Source organism: Dromiciops gliroides, chromosome 2, assembly GCF_019393635.1.
Source record: "Dromiciops gliroides isolate mDroGli1 chromosome 2, mDroGli1.pri, whole genome shotgun sequence".
NCBI classification, from domain to species: Eukaryota; Metazoa; Chordata; class Mammalia; order Microbiotheria; family Microbiotheriidae; genus Dromiciops; species Dromiciops gliroides.
In genome coordinates this window covers 440783508-440797104 of record NC_057862.1, presented here as the reverse complement: position 1 = coordinate 440797104, position 13597 = coordinate 440783508, and the positions used below count along the sequence as shown (strand labels likewise).

The window sequence follows — 13597 nt, the reverse complement described above, 5'->3', positions numbered from 1 at the left end:
AATGATAACAGATTCATAAATGGTTTGTAGATGTTTATTCTACTTACAGTAACAAAAACCTATGAAGTTCCATGTTTTTAATGTACAGTGATATACCTTGCAATATAAAATACAATTTACAGAATTTCTAATCAAGTAAACCTAAACCCAAAAAACCACACTTGATTTTTTTTTTCATTTGTATATTTAAATTAGAAACATTTTAGTTTTTTTTAAAAAAAAAACCTTACATCACATTAGATGATTTGAGCTTTACACCTATATGTAATTTAACATTCTAACTCTTGGTTTATAATACAAATCATCCAAATTACTAAGTTGCTGATGGGCTTTCAGAACTTAAAGAATTTTGTGCCTATATAAATTGTAAAATCCGTAGTGATGTATAGTGGAGCAACAGACTCCAAGAAGCAATGATATTTTCTAATTTATATATTGCAAAAGTAGTTATGAAAATATAAAAATTATCAAAGTGTATTTGTAACAGTCAAATAAATTAGCAAGGTTTTCTCTATTTCACACTTTAGTACTTGAAAAATAGATGAAAAGAAGCAGTATACTGTATTTCACAGTGAAAACTTTCCACTTAGTTTGTAGTACTTCAACTTATATCACTTTTACTTTCATCAACTTTTTTCAGTGGTAAACTTTTAAACACACCATCAGTATTGAAGACAGTTCTAAGCTAGGTACATTTTGCCTAGAAATTACTGAAGAACTGCTTAAATAGCACTATTCTACAAACAAAATGTTCCTGATTGTTCAAACCAAAGAAACAGCTTAAAAATATCCTTAATTTATTTCTCACACTTTTTTGCTTGTGTTTGTAGAATTTAAACATTTCCAATGAATTGACATTTAAAAGTCTGATAGATTTTACTTGGACACATGGATGTTATTTTATCAAAGATTTTTTAAACAGCATTTTAAAAGGCAACAGAAAAATCGGAGGGAAAAGTTCAGGTTTTCTTTTTAGTTGTTTCCTGGTTTGAACACTATCCTTTACATGAAAAAGATAGTCATTTATATAAGCTCTGCATTTCTTAACACTCCATTAATTATAAACTACTAATACTGTGTTCTTTCACAATGACTTCATAAATACATGCAGTCCACCTATAGTAAAATCAGCACAGGACAGAATACATGACCCTCTTGTAAAGCACATACTAAGAAACCCGTAAAAAAAATTTTTTTTTACGCAGAAATACTACACGTGAGATGTAAGTAAAGGTATGGCTCCTAAGGTCCACTGAAGTTCCTTAAAAGTTTACAAATACAGTCAAGTTATTGAAAAACATAACTTTTTAATATGAAAAAAGCAATATGCTTTTTATAGACTTTTCCCATTTCTGTATTAATTTTAAATGGAAATTTTAAGAGTTAAGTAAAAAAATCATTTCAGAATTGTAAGATGTGAAATTTTGTAAGAAAACATATTGTACACAAAATTACAGTAAGCTGAAGTCCAGAATGGTTCCACTCCATCTAATTTCATAGCAGTTTCAAAAACTATTTTCCTTGAATATATTTTGTGTAAGGCTGGCTTTTAAAAGGGATTTTTGCAACATTGAATATATACAACCAAACCCCATGTAAAGTCTTCCCCCCCAAATATATATATAATATACACATACATATATACACACACACACACCCACACATTACTCTCAAACATTTATGTTTGAATCGAAGATGAACCTTCTGTTTCAGCTGGTTTTTGAGTTTCTTTCTGTTCTTCTGGCTTTGAATCCCTACTACTCTCTTTACTTTTACTTCTGTCTTTACGGTCTTTTCCTCTATCTCGTTCTCTGTCTTTTTCTCGGTCCCTATCTCGTTCTCTGTCCCTTTCTCTTGTTCGATCTCGATCTCTGTCTCTGCTTCTTGATCTGTCTCGATCCCGTCTCCTGTCTCGGTCTCTTTCACGGTCCCGATCTCTATTTCTGCTTCTCCTCTCTGTTTCTGTCCCATTCCTTGTTGCGGTCTGATTCCCTATCCTTATCCCTATTTGGATTCCTCTCTTTATTTTTGTCCCAATCTCGAGTAGAGTCTTTTTCTCGGTGTCTTTCCCAATCTCTGTTTCTATCCCAATCTCTTTCCCTGTCTCTACTCCAATTTCGGCCACGCTCTCTTTCCCAAGGTTTCCCATGATCTCGGTCTCTCTTCTATCTTCAATCCTCTTCCTTGTCTATTTTCTGAGAGCTGGGTTTCAGGTTCATCTGAAGACTTTTCTTTAGTGCTTCCTTCAAATCTTTCTCGCTGTCTCCCTTCAAAAGTTTGATTTCTATATTCATGACTTTTGCCATCACGGAAATCAGATGATGGCCACTGTGATTCTGATTCTGAGGCCTGTCCAGACACATTTGTTGGTAGAGGAGCAGATGGACCAGCTTCTTCCATCTCTCCTTCCTGTGTTGTGGTGGATGGCTTGGAAGTTCAAGTAGTGGTCTTGGAGCAGGTTTCATACCCTGTGGAGATTGTCCTGAAAGTGAAATCTTGAAGGGGGCTGTTCATTTTTTTCTGAAAATGGAGGCAGATCCCTTGGCCCAAATTGAAGGGGTGTTGGACCCCTCTGGTTTGCAAATCTTGGTGGTGAATTTACTCTTTGTTCTTCGAATTGCTGTGGTTGAATAACCCTTGGTCCTGGCATGAAGTTTGGTGCTGGACCTCGAGGACCTTCAAATTGGTTGGGATGGGGCCCTCGGGGACCTTCGAACTGGTTGGGATGAGGGCCACGGGGACCTTCAAATTGGTTGGGATGGGGGCCCCGGGGGCCTTCGAACTGGTTGGGATGGGGGCCCCGGGGGCCTTCGAACTGGTTGGGATGGGGACCCCGGGGGCCTTCGAACTGGTTGGGATGGGGACCCCGGGGGCCTTCGAACTGGTTGGGATGGGGACCCCGGGGGCCTTCGAACTGGTTGGGATGGGGACCCCGGGGGCCTTCGAACTGGTTGGGATGGGGACCCCGGGGGCCATCGAACTGATTGGGATGGGGACCCCTTGGCCCCACAAAATGGCCAGGTGGTGGTGGTCCCCTTTGACCTCCAAACTGAGCAGGAGGAGGGCCTCCTCGGGGTCCCTTAAATTGAGATAGTAATGGTCTTCTTTGTCCTCCAAATGGGAAAGGTGCTGGGCCTCTATTTCCCATAAATTGAGATTGTTCAGGACCTTCAAACTGTGAAGGAGGGCTAGTCATCTCACTATACTGAGAATCTTGGAATTCCTTTTTTCCCCATGGGGATCCCTACGATCTTCAAATTGGGATGGTGCAACTCCTCTAGGCCCACCAAGATAAGAAGGTGAAGGACCTCTGTTGTCACCAAAAGGAGGTGGTCCGTGTTGTCCAGAGAATAACGAAGGGATAGGTGCCTTCTGTCCCCCAAATCTCGTAGATGAAGGCCCTCTTTTGTCCCTCAGTACTAGAATTATTTTCTTCTGAAAACTGGGGTGTTGGTCCCCTTGGTCCTGGAAAGTTGGTCCATGAGGTCCTGAAACTGCTCCATAATTCTTGATGTAGGTTCATTTTGTCCCTGAAACTGTGATTGAGGTGGGGCTTTTTGTCCAGATAAAGGAAATGAAAGAACTCCTCTGTTATCATCATGTTTGGATTGTAAACCTCTTTCTCCCTCATCCTGAACAGCTGAAGATCACTTTTTTCTGCAAACTGGGGATTTCTTCTATCTTCATATTGGGATGAGCTAAGAGATTTTTCCTGAGATGTAAATACTGTATTTGAGAAAGGACTGCTTGCTCCAGTTGGTGAATTAAATATCTGTCCATCATTCTGCACTGGGAAATTTGGTTGAAAAGATGTATTGGGAGGTGTTGGAAGGAGTACTTTTCGTAAAGGTTTAGATGAAACTTCTGGTACTGATGGATGTGTATTTTCTAAATGATGTTTGGATGTAGTTTCTGAACTTTCATTCTTATCATTTTGTCCATCCTGATCAAGAAGAATAGTAGCTTTTTCACTTGGAACCCACTTATCATTATTATATATCAACTGAGTAGCTGTATTCAATTCTTTTTCTTCTTGTGGTGGTGTAGGCAACTGACCCATATTAACAACTGTAGGAGGTTCTCTCATAGGCGTCCCACTATGTGAGGAACTGGAAAGTGGCTTTAGCAATTTTCACTTTCATTATTTTCTGTAGCTATTCTTCTAGCCTGTCGTGGGTCTCTACATTGTCTTAGATCTGAACTTTGGCTTCCTGCATGAATTAACTGACTCGATGAAGAATCTGACTTATCTGCAATTTGCTGCTCTTGCTGAAATAATTCAGTCTTTGTCAAAGATGATTTTGGAGGTGGTGACATCAATGCATCTGACACTGAAAAGTGAGCCATTGAAACACCAACTGCAGCCCTTTGCTGTCTAAGCGCTTCTTCTTGTTCTTCTAGTTGCCTCTTCTGTTCCTCTATTTGCTTATTTAATTCTTCTAGCATTTTTTGCTGTTCTACTAAGGAAGAAGGAGCAGAGATATCGGTCACATATTCAGATGTCCTCTCTGTGGAATTTTTACTATCTGTGCACATTTTATTGGGTAAGTCATCAATAGTAACTTTAGCTTCTTCTAAAATAGTTTCATCTTCTGGGTCATAAGCCACATCTTCCCTCTCTGATACTTCAGAAGGTTTTTCAAGATCATATCGTTTTTCACTTTCAGTAATTTGAGTTTCAAAAGCTTTCTCGGGATCATATTCTTCTTCAGGATCATATGGTCTATCATCCTCTTCCTCCTCTAGAGTTTTATCTTTTGACATTTTGCCAAACTGCTGAACAATGGGATCTAACAAAGGAGTTGCTGGTACTCCTTCGTCCACAATCATTTTAGACTCTTGGTTTAAAGTTGAAGTAAGTTCTGAGTCCTTAGCAGCTGAGTCAAATGATTTCTTCTTCCCAAAAAGAGTTTGCAAGATGTGTTCTAGGGGTGAAGCTGTTTTTGAACTAGATGAGTTACCAGGGGAGGAAGTTGTAGCTGTAATAGTTGCTGATGAAACTGATGGAGTTGTGGTGTTTGTAGTCCCTGTTTTAAGTGATGATAGAATTTTTAATACTGATGATGATGCTGGTGGATCTGGGAGTGGTGGTGGTGGAGGTGGTGGAGGTGGTGGTGGTGGTGGTGGGGATCCAGGTGGTGTGGTACTGACACCAGCATCTGCAGAATAGATCTGATACTTTGATTGTTTCTTTTCAGATTGAGAAGATGTAACTCCTTTGGGATAGACTGACACCTCAATTTCTTCCTGTGTTTGAAGTTTGCTTCGTTTTTCTTCCATCTTATCCAACTCTCCGGCATTCGAAGGTCGCTTTACTTTTTGACAGATTACTAATCCCAGTATTATATTTGGACGTGGTGACTCAAGACCTAAGGAAGAAAAGTACATGTTTTAGAATGTAGGAAAGTAAGTATTATTATTTAATAACATCTTCTTGTACAGCCTTTGTAGAATTTCCACTTATAAACTATTAGTAGGCACATGAAAAGTTTGATAATTTTATATTACAAAGTACTCTTTATATTGCTGAATACTGGAAAAGAAAAATTGATGTAATATTTGCAGAACTTGAAGGAAAGTAAATCACAGGAATGTTTTGGCACACAAAACACATTAAAATAGTCACTAGTCATTACAAGTCTCAAAAGATTAACAGTCCACATTAGGGTAAGAACAAGTAATAAGCACAGAGCATTTCCAATACTCAAATGTCTTTTTAAATTAGTGCTTTGTCATCCCCACATTTTTTTTAAATCATGGATATAATAAAAGTATCTATAAAGTAAAAATAATTTATATTAAAAAAAATCACATAAAATATCTTCTCAATCAGGTGTATGTCCTCTATTTATTAAGCAAAGGGGAAAAGCTTCCTTCGATATACTTAAGAGTAACTTTCCTGGAAGTATACATTTGTGTTATGAGTTTCTTTTCTAACCAGGGCATAATAGTAATAGTAATAACTACTATGTACATGGCTAATACTTTAAAATTTGCAAAAACCAAACCAAACCCCACAAAAAAACTGCAAAGCACATGTATTATCATTTGTTTAATAATAAGGTACTAACAAATTAAGATAAATATAATATTTGCTATGAACAATTTTCTCATTTGTCTTCAATGATCTTTAAGCATTTAAAGAATTGGGCAATGGTGGAAAAAAGATGCAAAAAAAATTGTTTATAGTGGTAAGCAATATTTTAACTCCTTAATGTATGAAAAAAATTGTTTAAAATTACAGATAGCCAATTAGGTAAATATATTCAAAGAAAACATGCTATAGTGTATAAGGTAAGGTAAAAATGTTGATTTCTCAAATCAGTATTGACAAGATCTTATATGTGTGAAAATATATTAATTTGGTGCTTTCCAGATTGTATTTTGTAATTTTATATTACATAAGAATTATATTTGTAGTCTTTGCTGGTTATCTCAAAAAATGATAATAATGAAACCAAGCTGGTGAATTTGAATCCAATATGGATCAATGATCTTACTAATGGTGACATATGGAACATTTTCCCATGGATACTGAATGATTCCTAAATCCAAATAACTCTCAAATGAGTCAGTTTTATGAAGGGGAAAAATATGGCTAGATTGGCAAATAATCCCCACTATAAGAGATGGGGGTGGGAAACCCTCAAAAAGACATGCCAGGTGGCAGGTCTGAAGCGTCATAGTCATAGATGAATCAACAAATTATTTTCCTCAGCTAAATGGTATCCTATGTATAAAAGCCATCTTTTCTTGGAGCCAAATGCTAATTGTAGCAATGGTCAAGTTAGATAAAATTTATATATTTCCCTTATATTTTAGGCATTTTAATTTTACCCTTCTAATTCTTCAGCAGAATCTATCAGTGCAGGTAATAGACAAAAACCTTTGAAATGTTTCTCTGCCTACTCTTTGATGGAGGTTTTAATGGTTTTGTGAATTTGTCAAAAGGCATAGAATATAGAGGGAGGGATAAGGAAAAATAAATATGGTACACTAGATAATCAGGCTCTACTTACCAAATATTATACCCTATGTACTTTGCATTTACTTTTGGGTAAAATTCTGAATGCATTGTGCAAAATCACTTTTTTTAAAGCCAAGACATGATGAACAGCTGAGGGTTGTTTCACATTAATTTCTTATTTAAAAAAAAAAACTAGCAATGTCAAAATCTGACATTTAAAAAATGCTTAATATCTTATACTAAATAAGAAATTTATGGTTTAGTCTAGTGTATTTTCCTAATTCCCAAGGTACTAAATACACACTGGGTAGAGAGCAAACTGTTCTTCAAACCTGCTATGGGGAAGCTGAAGGCTTTTTATACTTTCATATTCTAATGCTTATTGGAAAATCCAGGATCCATAAAAGAATCAAATTATAATTATGTGGGCACTAACTCTACATAAAATAGTAGATCTTGTTGAAAACATTACAGGTAAAATCTTGTTCTCAAATACTTAAGACTAAGACAAGAAATAAAGGAATTATGATAAAAACTTTTTGGAGTAATCTTCAGGTACCACAGAGGTCCAAAGTGTGTGTGTACTGAAACCTAGATGAGTTATTCACAGGAAGCTGGGCAAAACACAATTTAGTAGGTATGCAGAACTGAGAACTAGAGGGACTTTACCTAGCAAGTTAAAAAGTTCTACTATTTTAGATGTAATAACATCTTCATCTATTACTAATGGAATTGTTTTATCTGAATTTTTATGTAGATTAACATTTGGAGGAACACCAAAAAGTTTAATTGTAACCTGGCTACCTATTTCCAATTAGTTTGAATCTTCATTTTACCAGAACTATGATTGAGCAATACTACTGAATGACTTGATACTACTGAAATTATAACTTTAAGAAAACAAAAGAACGTACCTAAAAGCTATTATCTTTGTAATTAAAAAAACCTTTTTGACGTCACTGTCACCTTTCTTAAAACAGGTGATGTAACTTATCACAAACTCTCAAACTAGGTAACTATTTTTCATTTCTAGATCATGCTTTCATTCATTTAATGCTAGATTTAAATACAGTTGAGATCTTAATCTCTTGAAAGGTGGTCTTCATTTATCTGTTTAAATACATTCAACTTAAAACTTAATGAAATGTCCCCCAAATTCACTGAACTTTTAAATGAATACTTAAGAAGTTTTCACTTATTAAAACAAAACTTTTGGGGCAGCTAGATGGCACAGTGGATAGAGCACCGGCCCTGGAGTCAGGAGTACCTGAGTTCAAATCCGGTCTCAGACACTTAACACTTACTAGCTGTGTGACTCTGGGCAAGTCACTTAACCCCAGTTGCCTCACTTAAAAAAAAAAAAAAAAGAATTAAAAGAATTAAAACAAAACTTTTTAAGCCTTAAATTATATCCACCACAATAGTTTGTAGATCAACAGGATTCACTAGTTTTCCCCTATTATTAGCATGGTCATCATCATATCCAAATGTAAAATTCTGAAAGGCTACAACCTACTTAGTTCTAGAAATTGAAGATCTCTTAAAATACAGCAACAGTAAGAGATCATCTTCAACATTTTTTCCTTGTTTTGATTAATTTAGGTAAATGAAAGGCTCTCAACGTAGTCATCATTATCTATACTATCAGTTTTTAATGCCAGGCTTTTGGCCTACTCACAAAACCAGTAAAATTTCAAAATGATCAAAGGGACATGTATACAAAAGAATTTTTAAATTATTAATGATTTAGCCTTGAAGATATAGCAAACAACTGAGAATCTCATTTTGGCTTTAATTTAGCCAGGGAATCTTCCTTACTAAATTCTAATAGTTCTTTTTGTACTCACCCCTCCAATTTGTCACCCCTATGCATTGTTTTTTGGAGAACTAAGTTTATTATATTTTGAAGGATTGTAGAAGTTGGGTGGAAAATTTTTCACATAATAATTGATTTTTAAAATTAAAATTATTATTAAAATGCAGGACTGGGGAGCCAAAATTTTAGTTGGTATAGTCTCAGATAAGTGATGTTCTCCTTTGGATTTGTAAAATCCAAACTTGTTTTCTCCATTTATAAATAAGAAATGCTACTTACCACCTCCCTTTTGAGTATTGTTATGAAGTTATTCAAAAAGCAGGTGAAAATGAGGCTATTAAGTGGGAAGATTAGCCCATTCTGTAGGTATCCCAAATCTGTAGCTATAAAGTAACACTCCTTATTCCTTATTTCTAGACAAAAGATTTGAGAAGGATTTTGGAATGAGACTGGGCAGTGCTATTATTTCCCACCTACTTAACCCTTTGAAAATAAGAGGGCCAATACTCATGTATCACATGTATCAATCTTTTCATTTTAGACCTAATGAATGTTTCACTGAGGATTTTCTAGTTTAATAAATTTTAAAAACTAGATTTCTATAGATTAAGAAAGTTGAGGATGTTCTATCTAAGGGAGTCTTAATCTAAACACAAGCATTATTTCTAAGGTACGGATGGATTAATTTTATTAGTTAAAGTGAATGTAAGTAGCAGGCCTATGCGGCAAAGCAACAGGCATCATTCTAATTGAGAGATGTAGTGGAAGGGGATAAAGGAAACCACTGAGTTTCTAAAGACAGCTCACGCTTGTTGTGTGTTCTAAACATTTACAAAGGACAAGATTATGCATTTAATTCTATTAAAATAGCTCATACATTTATAACCAATTTTCCCTTCCTTTAAAGTGATCACAGTGATATAAAGGTTTCTTCTTTCTGTCCTCTGACCTATCCTCCTAAAGTCTAAATGGTTGTTTTCCACCATTGGATAATTTGTTACTACTCTGCTTGTATGTGATTTTGAACCCCAACAAAACAAAACGTTTGCACCTGCTGGAACAGAAATTGTGTGGGAAAGTTATATGCAATATCAAGTATGACATTGAAAAATAAAGGGAAATGGCAAAATAGACAGTGGAAATAGTTGTCCCCCTGCCCCCTCAACCCCCCTTCAGTTCTTAAGCCCCAAGATATGTAAGAATCAAGGTGACTCATTGTGTTGTTCAGGTAAAGTACAGAAGTCGTGGTCTTCATTCAGTTGTCAGTCCACCAGAATGCCGGAGAAGTCCAAAGCCTAAATACCTCCAAGTGTGCTTAATCTCAATTTATCATCTTTTATGCTCTGAGAACTATAATGTGCAAACATGAAAAGTAATTTGTGCTGCTTATAAAAAGTCTGAGTGTGAGACAAGAAACTTTGTTGAGAGTAAGGCCATGTATGTATGGTATGCTACCCAAGACCTAGTTTATGTAAATTTAAGGAGACACTGACCACTTTCCACAAAACATTTTTATTGATTTTGAAGAGGGAGAAAGAGCAATAAATTCCATTCAGTGCTATTTGAAAAGTGTGGTTACAATCTTTGTGCAGACACATTAATACATATACATAAGAGCTGAAAAAAGTTGCTTACCTGAAAAAAATTTCACTCACAGAATCTTTTAACTAATGCCAGAATACAAGTAAGGGTGAATAAAAAAATCTCTCTCCACTAATTTAGATGTATATTTAGATGAGGGATCCACCCACTCACCACATCTCACCCATTAAATAGTGGACAAAATTATAGCTTCTGATATCCTGAATTGAAAACCTAAATCATTATATTGACTCCTCATCAACTTACATTTAGAAATATCAATGTAATGGGTTTGGCCTGCTGTGTGTGTCCTTTAAACTGGTGTGTCCTTTTCAATTTCAGGTCAAATTGGATTAAAATGAAACCACTATATACTTTGACCAATTCTATTAAGAAAATTATATTTTCAAGTTATTTTTCAAAATTTCCAAAAGTAGCATTTTAAGTAATTTTAGGAAGATCAAACTGACCCAAGATAATACTGCATTTTCATTTAAAAAGCCATGGAAAAAGCACCAGTATGAGAGTGACCTAAAAGAATTAACAACCTCGGGGGCAGCTAGGTGGTGCAGTGGATAATGCACTGGCCCTGGATTCAGGACAACCTGAGTTCAAATTTTGCCTCAGACACTTGACACTTACTAGCTGTGTGACCTTGGGCAAGTCACAACCCTCACTGCCCCGCAAAAAAACAAAAACAAAAACAAACAAACAAAAAAGAATTAACAACCTCCTTTGGTTCACTGATTTGTAACTGCTTGGCTTCAGGGTACTCTTCTGAAAAGGGTTATTGACTACCAGTGTTTGAAATGGAGACCATGGGAACTGCTAAAGAAAGTGAGGATGGGAAAAGTATCAAGGAAAATTATACTCACTTACACTTGAGTGACCTTTTTAAAATAAAGAATAACTTTCTAGAGAATATAATTTAAAAACTATTTGCTAAGATTATATTTCATAAACCCATATTAAAAAAAACCTGACAATACTACACAATAGAAACACATTTTTAAAGGGATTAAAGCTAGTCTTTGATTAAAAAAAAGGGGGGGGGGGTGAATTTAACAAAAGACTAGAAAAATTATTTTTGATATTCTGCCAAGACAAGAGTGCCATCACTTCTATATAACCCTAAATTCAAATACAATGTGGTTAAGTGCTGGGTCTAGCAGACAGAGCTGGGCCTCAGATAAAAGGCATAAAGCTAATATACAAAGCTTATGTGTAAACTGCTGGAGAGGTAGCATAATATAGTAGATAGAAAACTAGCTTTAGTGTCAGAAGGATCTGCATTTAAGTCTAACCTGTGATACATACTAGCTGGGAAAATCACTTTCTCTTTCAATGCCTCATGTAACTCTTTAAGGTTACAAGCTGGCAATCTATATTGAAAGAAGTAGTTTCCTCACTGGGAGCTACTTAGACGGATGGAAATCACAGGTTTAGTTCAAAAATGAGGTGGGGAGTAAAGCCAAAGAAAGTAGAATGCTTAATTTTGTTTTTTTTAAAGTGAGGCAATTGGGGTTAAGTGACTTGCCCAGGGTCACACAGCTGGTAAGTGTTAAATGTCTGAGGCCAGATTTGAACTCAGGTACTCCTGAATCCAGGGCTGGTGCTTTATCCACTGTGCCACCTAGCCGCCCTGCATTCTTAATTTTAAAAAATTATAAGGGAGGTGTTTTAAGCTTAGATCTCAAAATCTGAGAGGGGAAAAAAGATGACCTCTAAACAAATACTTAAAGCCAAAAGAGAAAACAAATTTAAGAATTTTCTATCAGTATCTTAAAATGATTCATAAGTTCATATATAATTACAGATACAAAATTTGTTGTTCCATGTTAGGAGAAAAGAAAACACTCATGTTTGTAGACTCTCATATCATTAATTTGTGAATAATAATGCACATGGGAAGAATTTATAGTCAGTGCCTGGTTAAAAAAAAAACCTGTAGAATTTTGGGAAATACAAATTTAGCAACTTCACCAAAAACCCATTATCTCCCAAAGATATTTTTCAAAAAAAAAAAAAAAAAACGCACAAAAGATTTTCCTTCTTCACAATTTGAGTACACCTTAATTATACGAGAAAATGTCTTGACTAAAGAGACTAAGGGGAGAGAGAAACTTATAAATTAAACTGTATTCTATCTATAGGAAGCTGACTCTAGCCTACTGACTGACCAGAGGTTCTTCAGAGATGATTGGTAAGTGAGCCCTCAGCTTCTTGTTCTTCACACTTCAGGACTGGAAAGCAGGCATTTTCCCTTCTATGGGCTAGCAGGAAAGCCAGCATTCTTCATTAGAATCAGATTCTGGGAACCTGAAGCACAGGTTCTGACTCACCAGACAGATGGCATTTCTTCGCCTTATATTAGCAGAGATGAAGCCGCCAAGTACTTTGCTTTTAAAATATATTTACCACAGCATTTGGGTGAGTCTTTACAAATAATGTAAATACTAGTTGTAAGTACTTTTCCCTGGACATGATCATACAAAGAATTCCTATTGGGACATAGGTCCCCAAATAAAAAGAAAACAATCCCAACCAACCAAGTATGAATGAGGGCACATGAGTTTCTGTTCTTTGGTATCTCTGATCAAGCTTCCACTGATGAATGTAATCTTGGAATTCAGAAACAGGGAAACTGAAAAGATTATATAATCCCAGTTCTCTTTTGCAGTCCTATTAGCTATAGTTTTCACAATGCAGGATCAGAACATATCTCATAAACACTACAGTGATGGATTTTTATTGCTACCACCAGCTAAACGGAGATGGTAATGGAATCCATTTTGTTGGCCTTTGTAAGGGTTTCCAGAAAAAATGAGGGTATGAACTCAGGAAAAATAGAGGGTATTGGGCAAGGTACTGGAAAAGCTGTTAAGGGGCAGTGGTAGGTTGGGATGTAAGGCTGACTTGGATGGTAGTAATATACTTTTGCCACCAGCAATTAAGAATTTAGGAAAAATTGTAGGCACTCCTTTTCCAAAAACAAAATCATTTGAAAATATTTAATATTCATGTATTTCTAGAAGCCTTAACCATTTATATAATGATTTTCACCATCTTTAAGGTCCCTTCTAACCCTCTTAGTCTATGAGCCTTCTCTAAGTAATGCTGTGACCCTAATTTAGTCTTCTTTTATTTAGTTAGCTACTTCTCTAACTTTTGTTTCTTTAACTATTTGGTATTTTGAGGAAATGAAGGTGTGTACAGGGAATCAATATATATTC

At 35.7% G+C, this 13597-nt stretch overlaps 1 protein-coding gene across 1 annotated transcript in view; it reads right to left on the bottom strand.

The window, feature by feature from the left end:
* Positions 1–254: 254 nt before the first annotated feature.
* Positions 255–13597, bottom strand: part of DIDO1 (death inducer-obliterator 1) — a 58867-nt gene continuing 45524 nt past the window's right edge. The window contains 11 exon segments of the mRNA XM_043983911.1: positions 255–1951; positions 1953–2166; positions 2168–2396; positions 2399–2485; positions 2488–3225; positions 3228–3405; positions 3407–3474; positions 3477–3509; positions 3512–3646; positions 3649–4128; positions 4131–5369. Coding sequence (XP_043839846.1) covers positions 1679–1951; positions 1953–2166; positions 2168–2396; positions 2399–2485; positions 2488–3225; positions 3228–3405; positions 3407–3474; positions 3477–3509; positions 3512–3646; positions 3649–4128; positions 4131–5369 — 3674 coding nt within the window. The 3' untranslated portion in view covers positions 255–1678.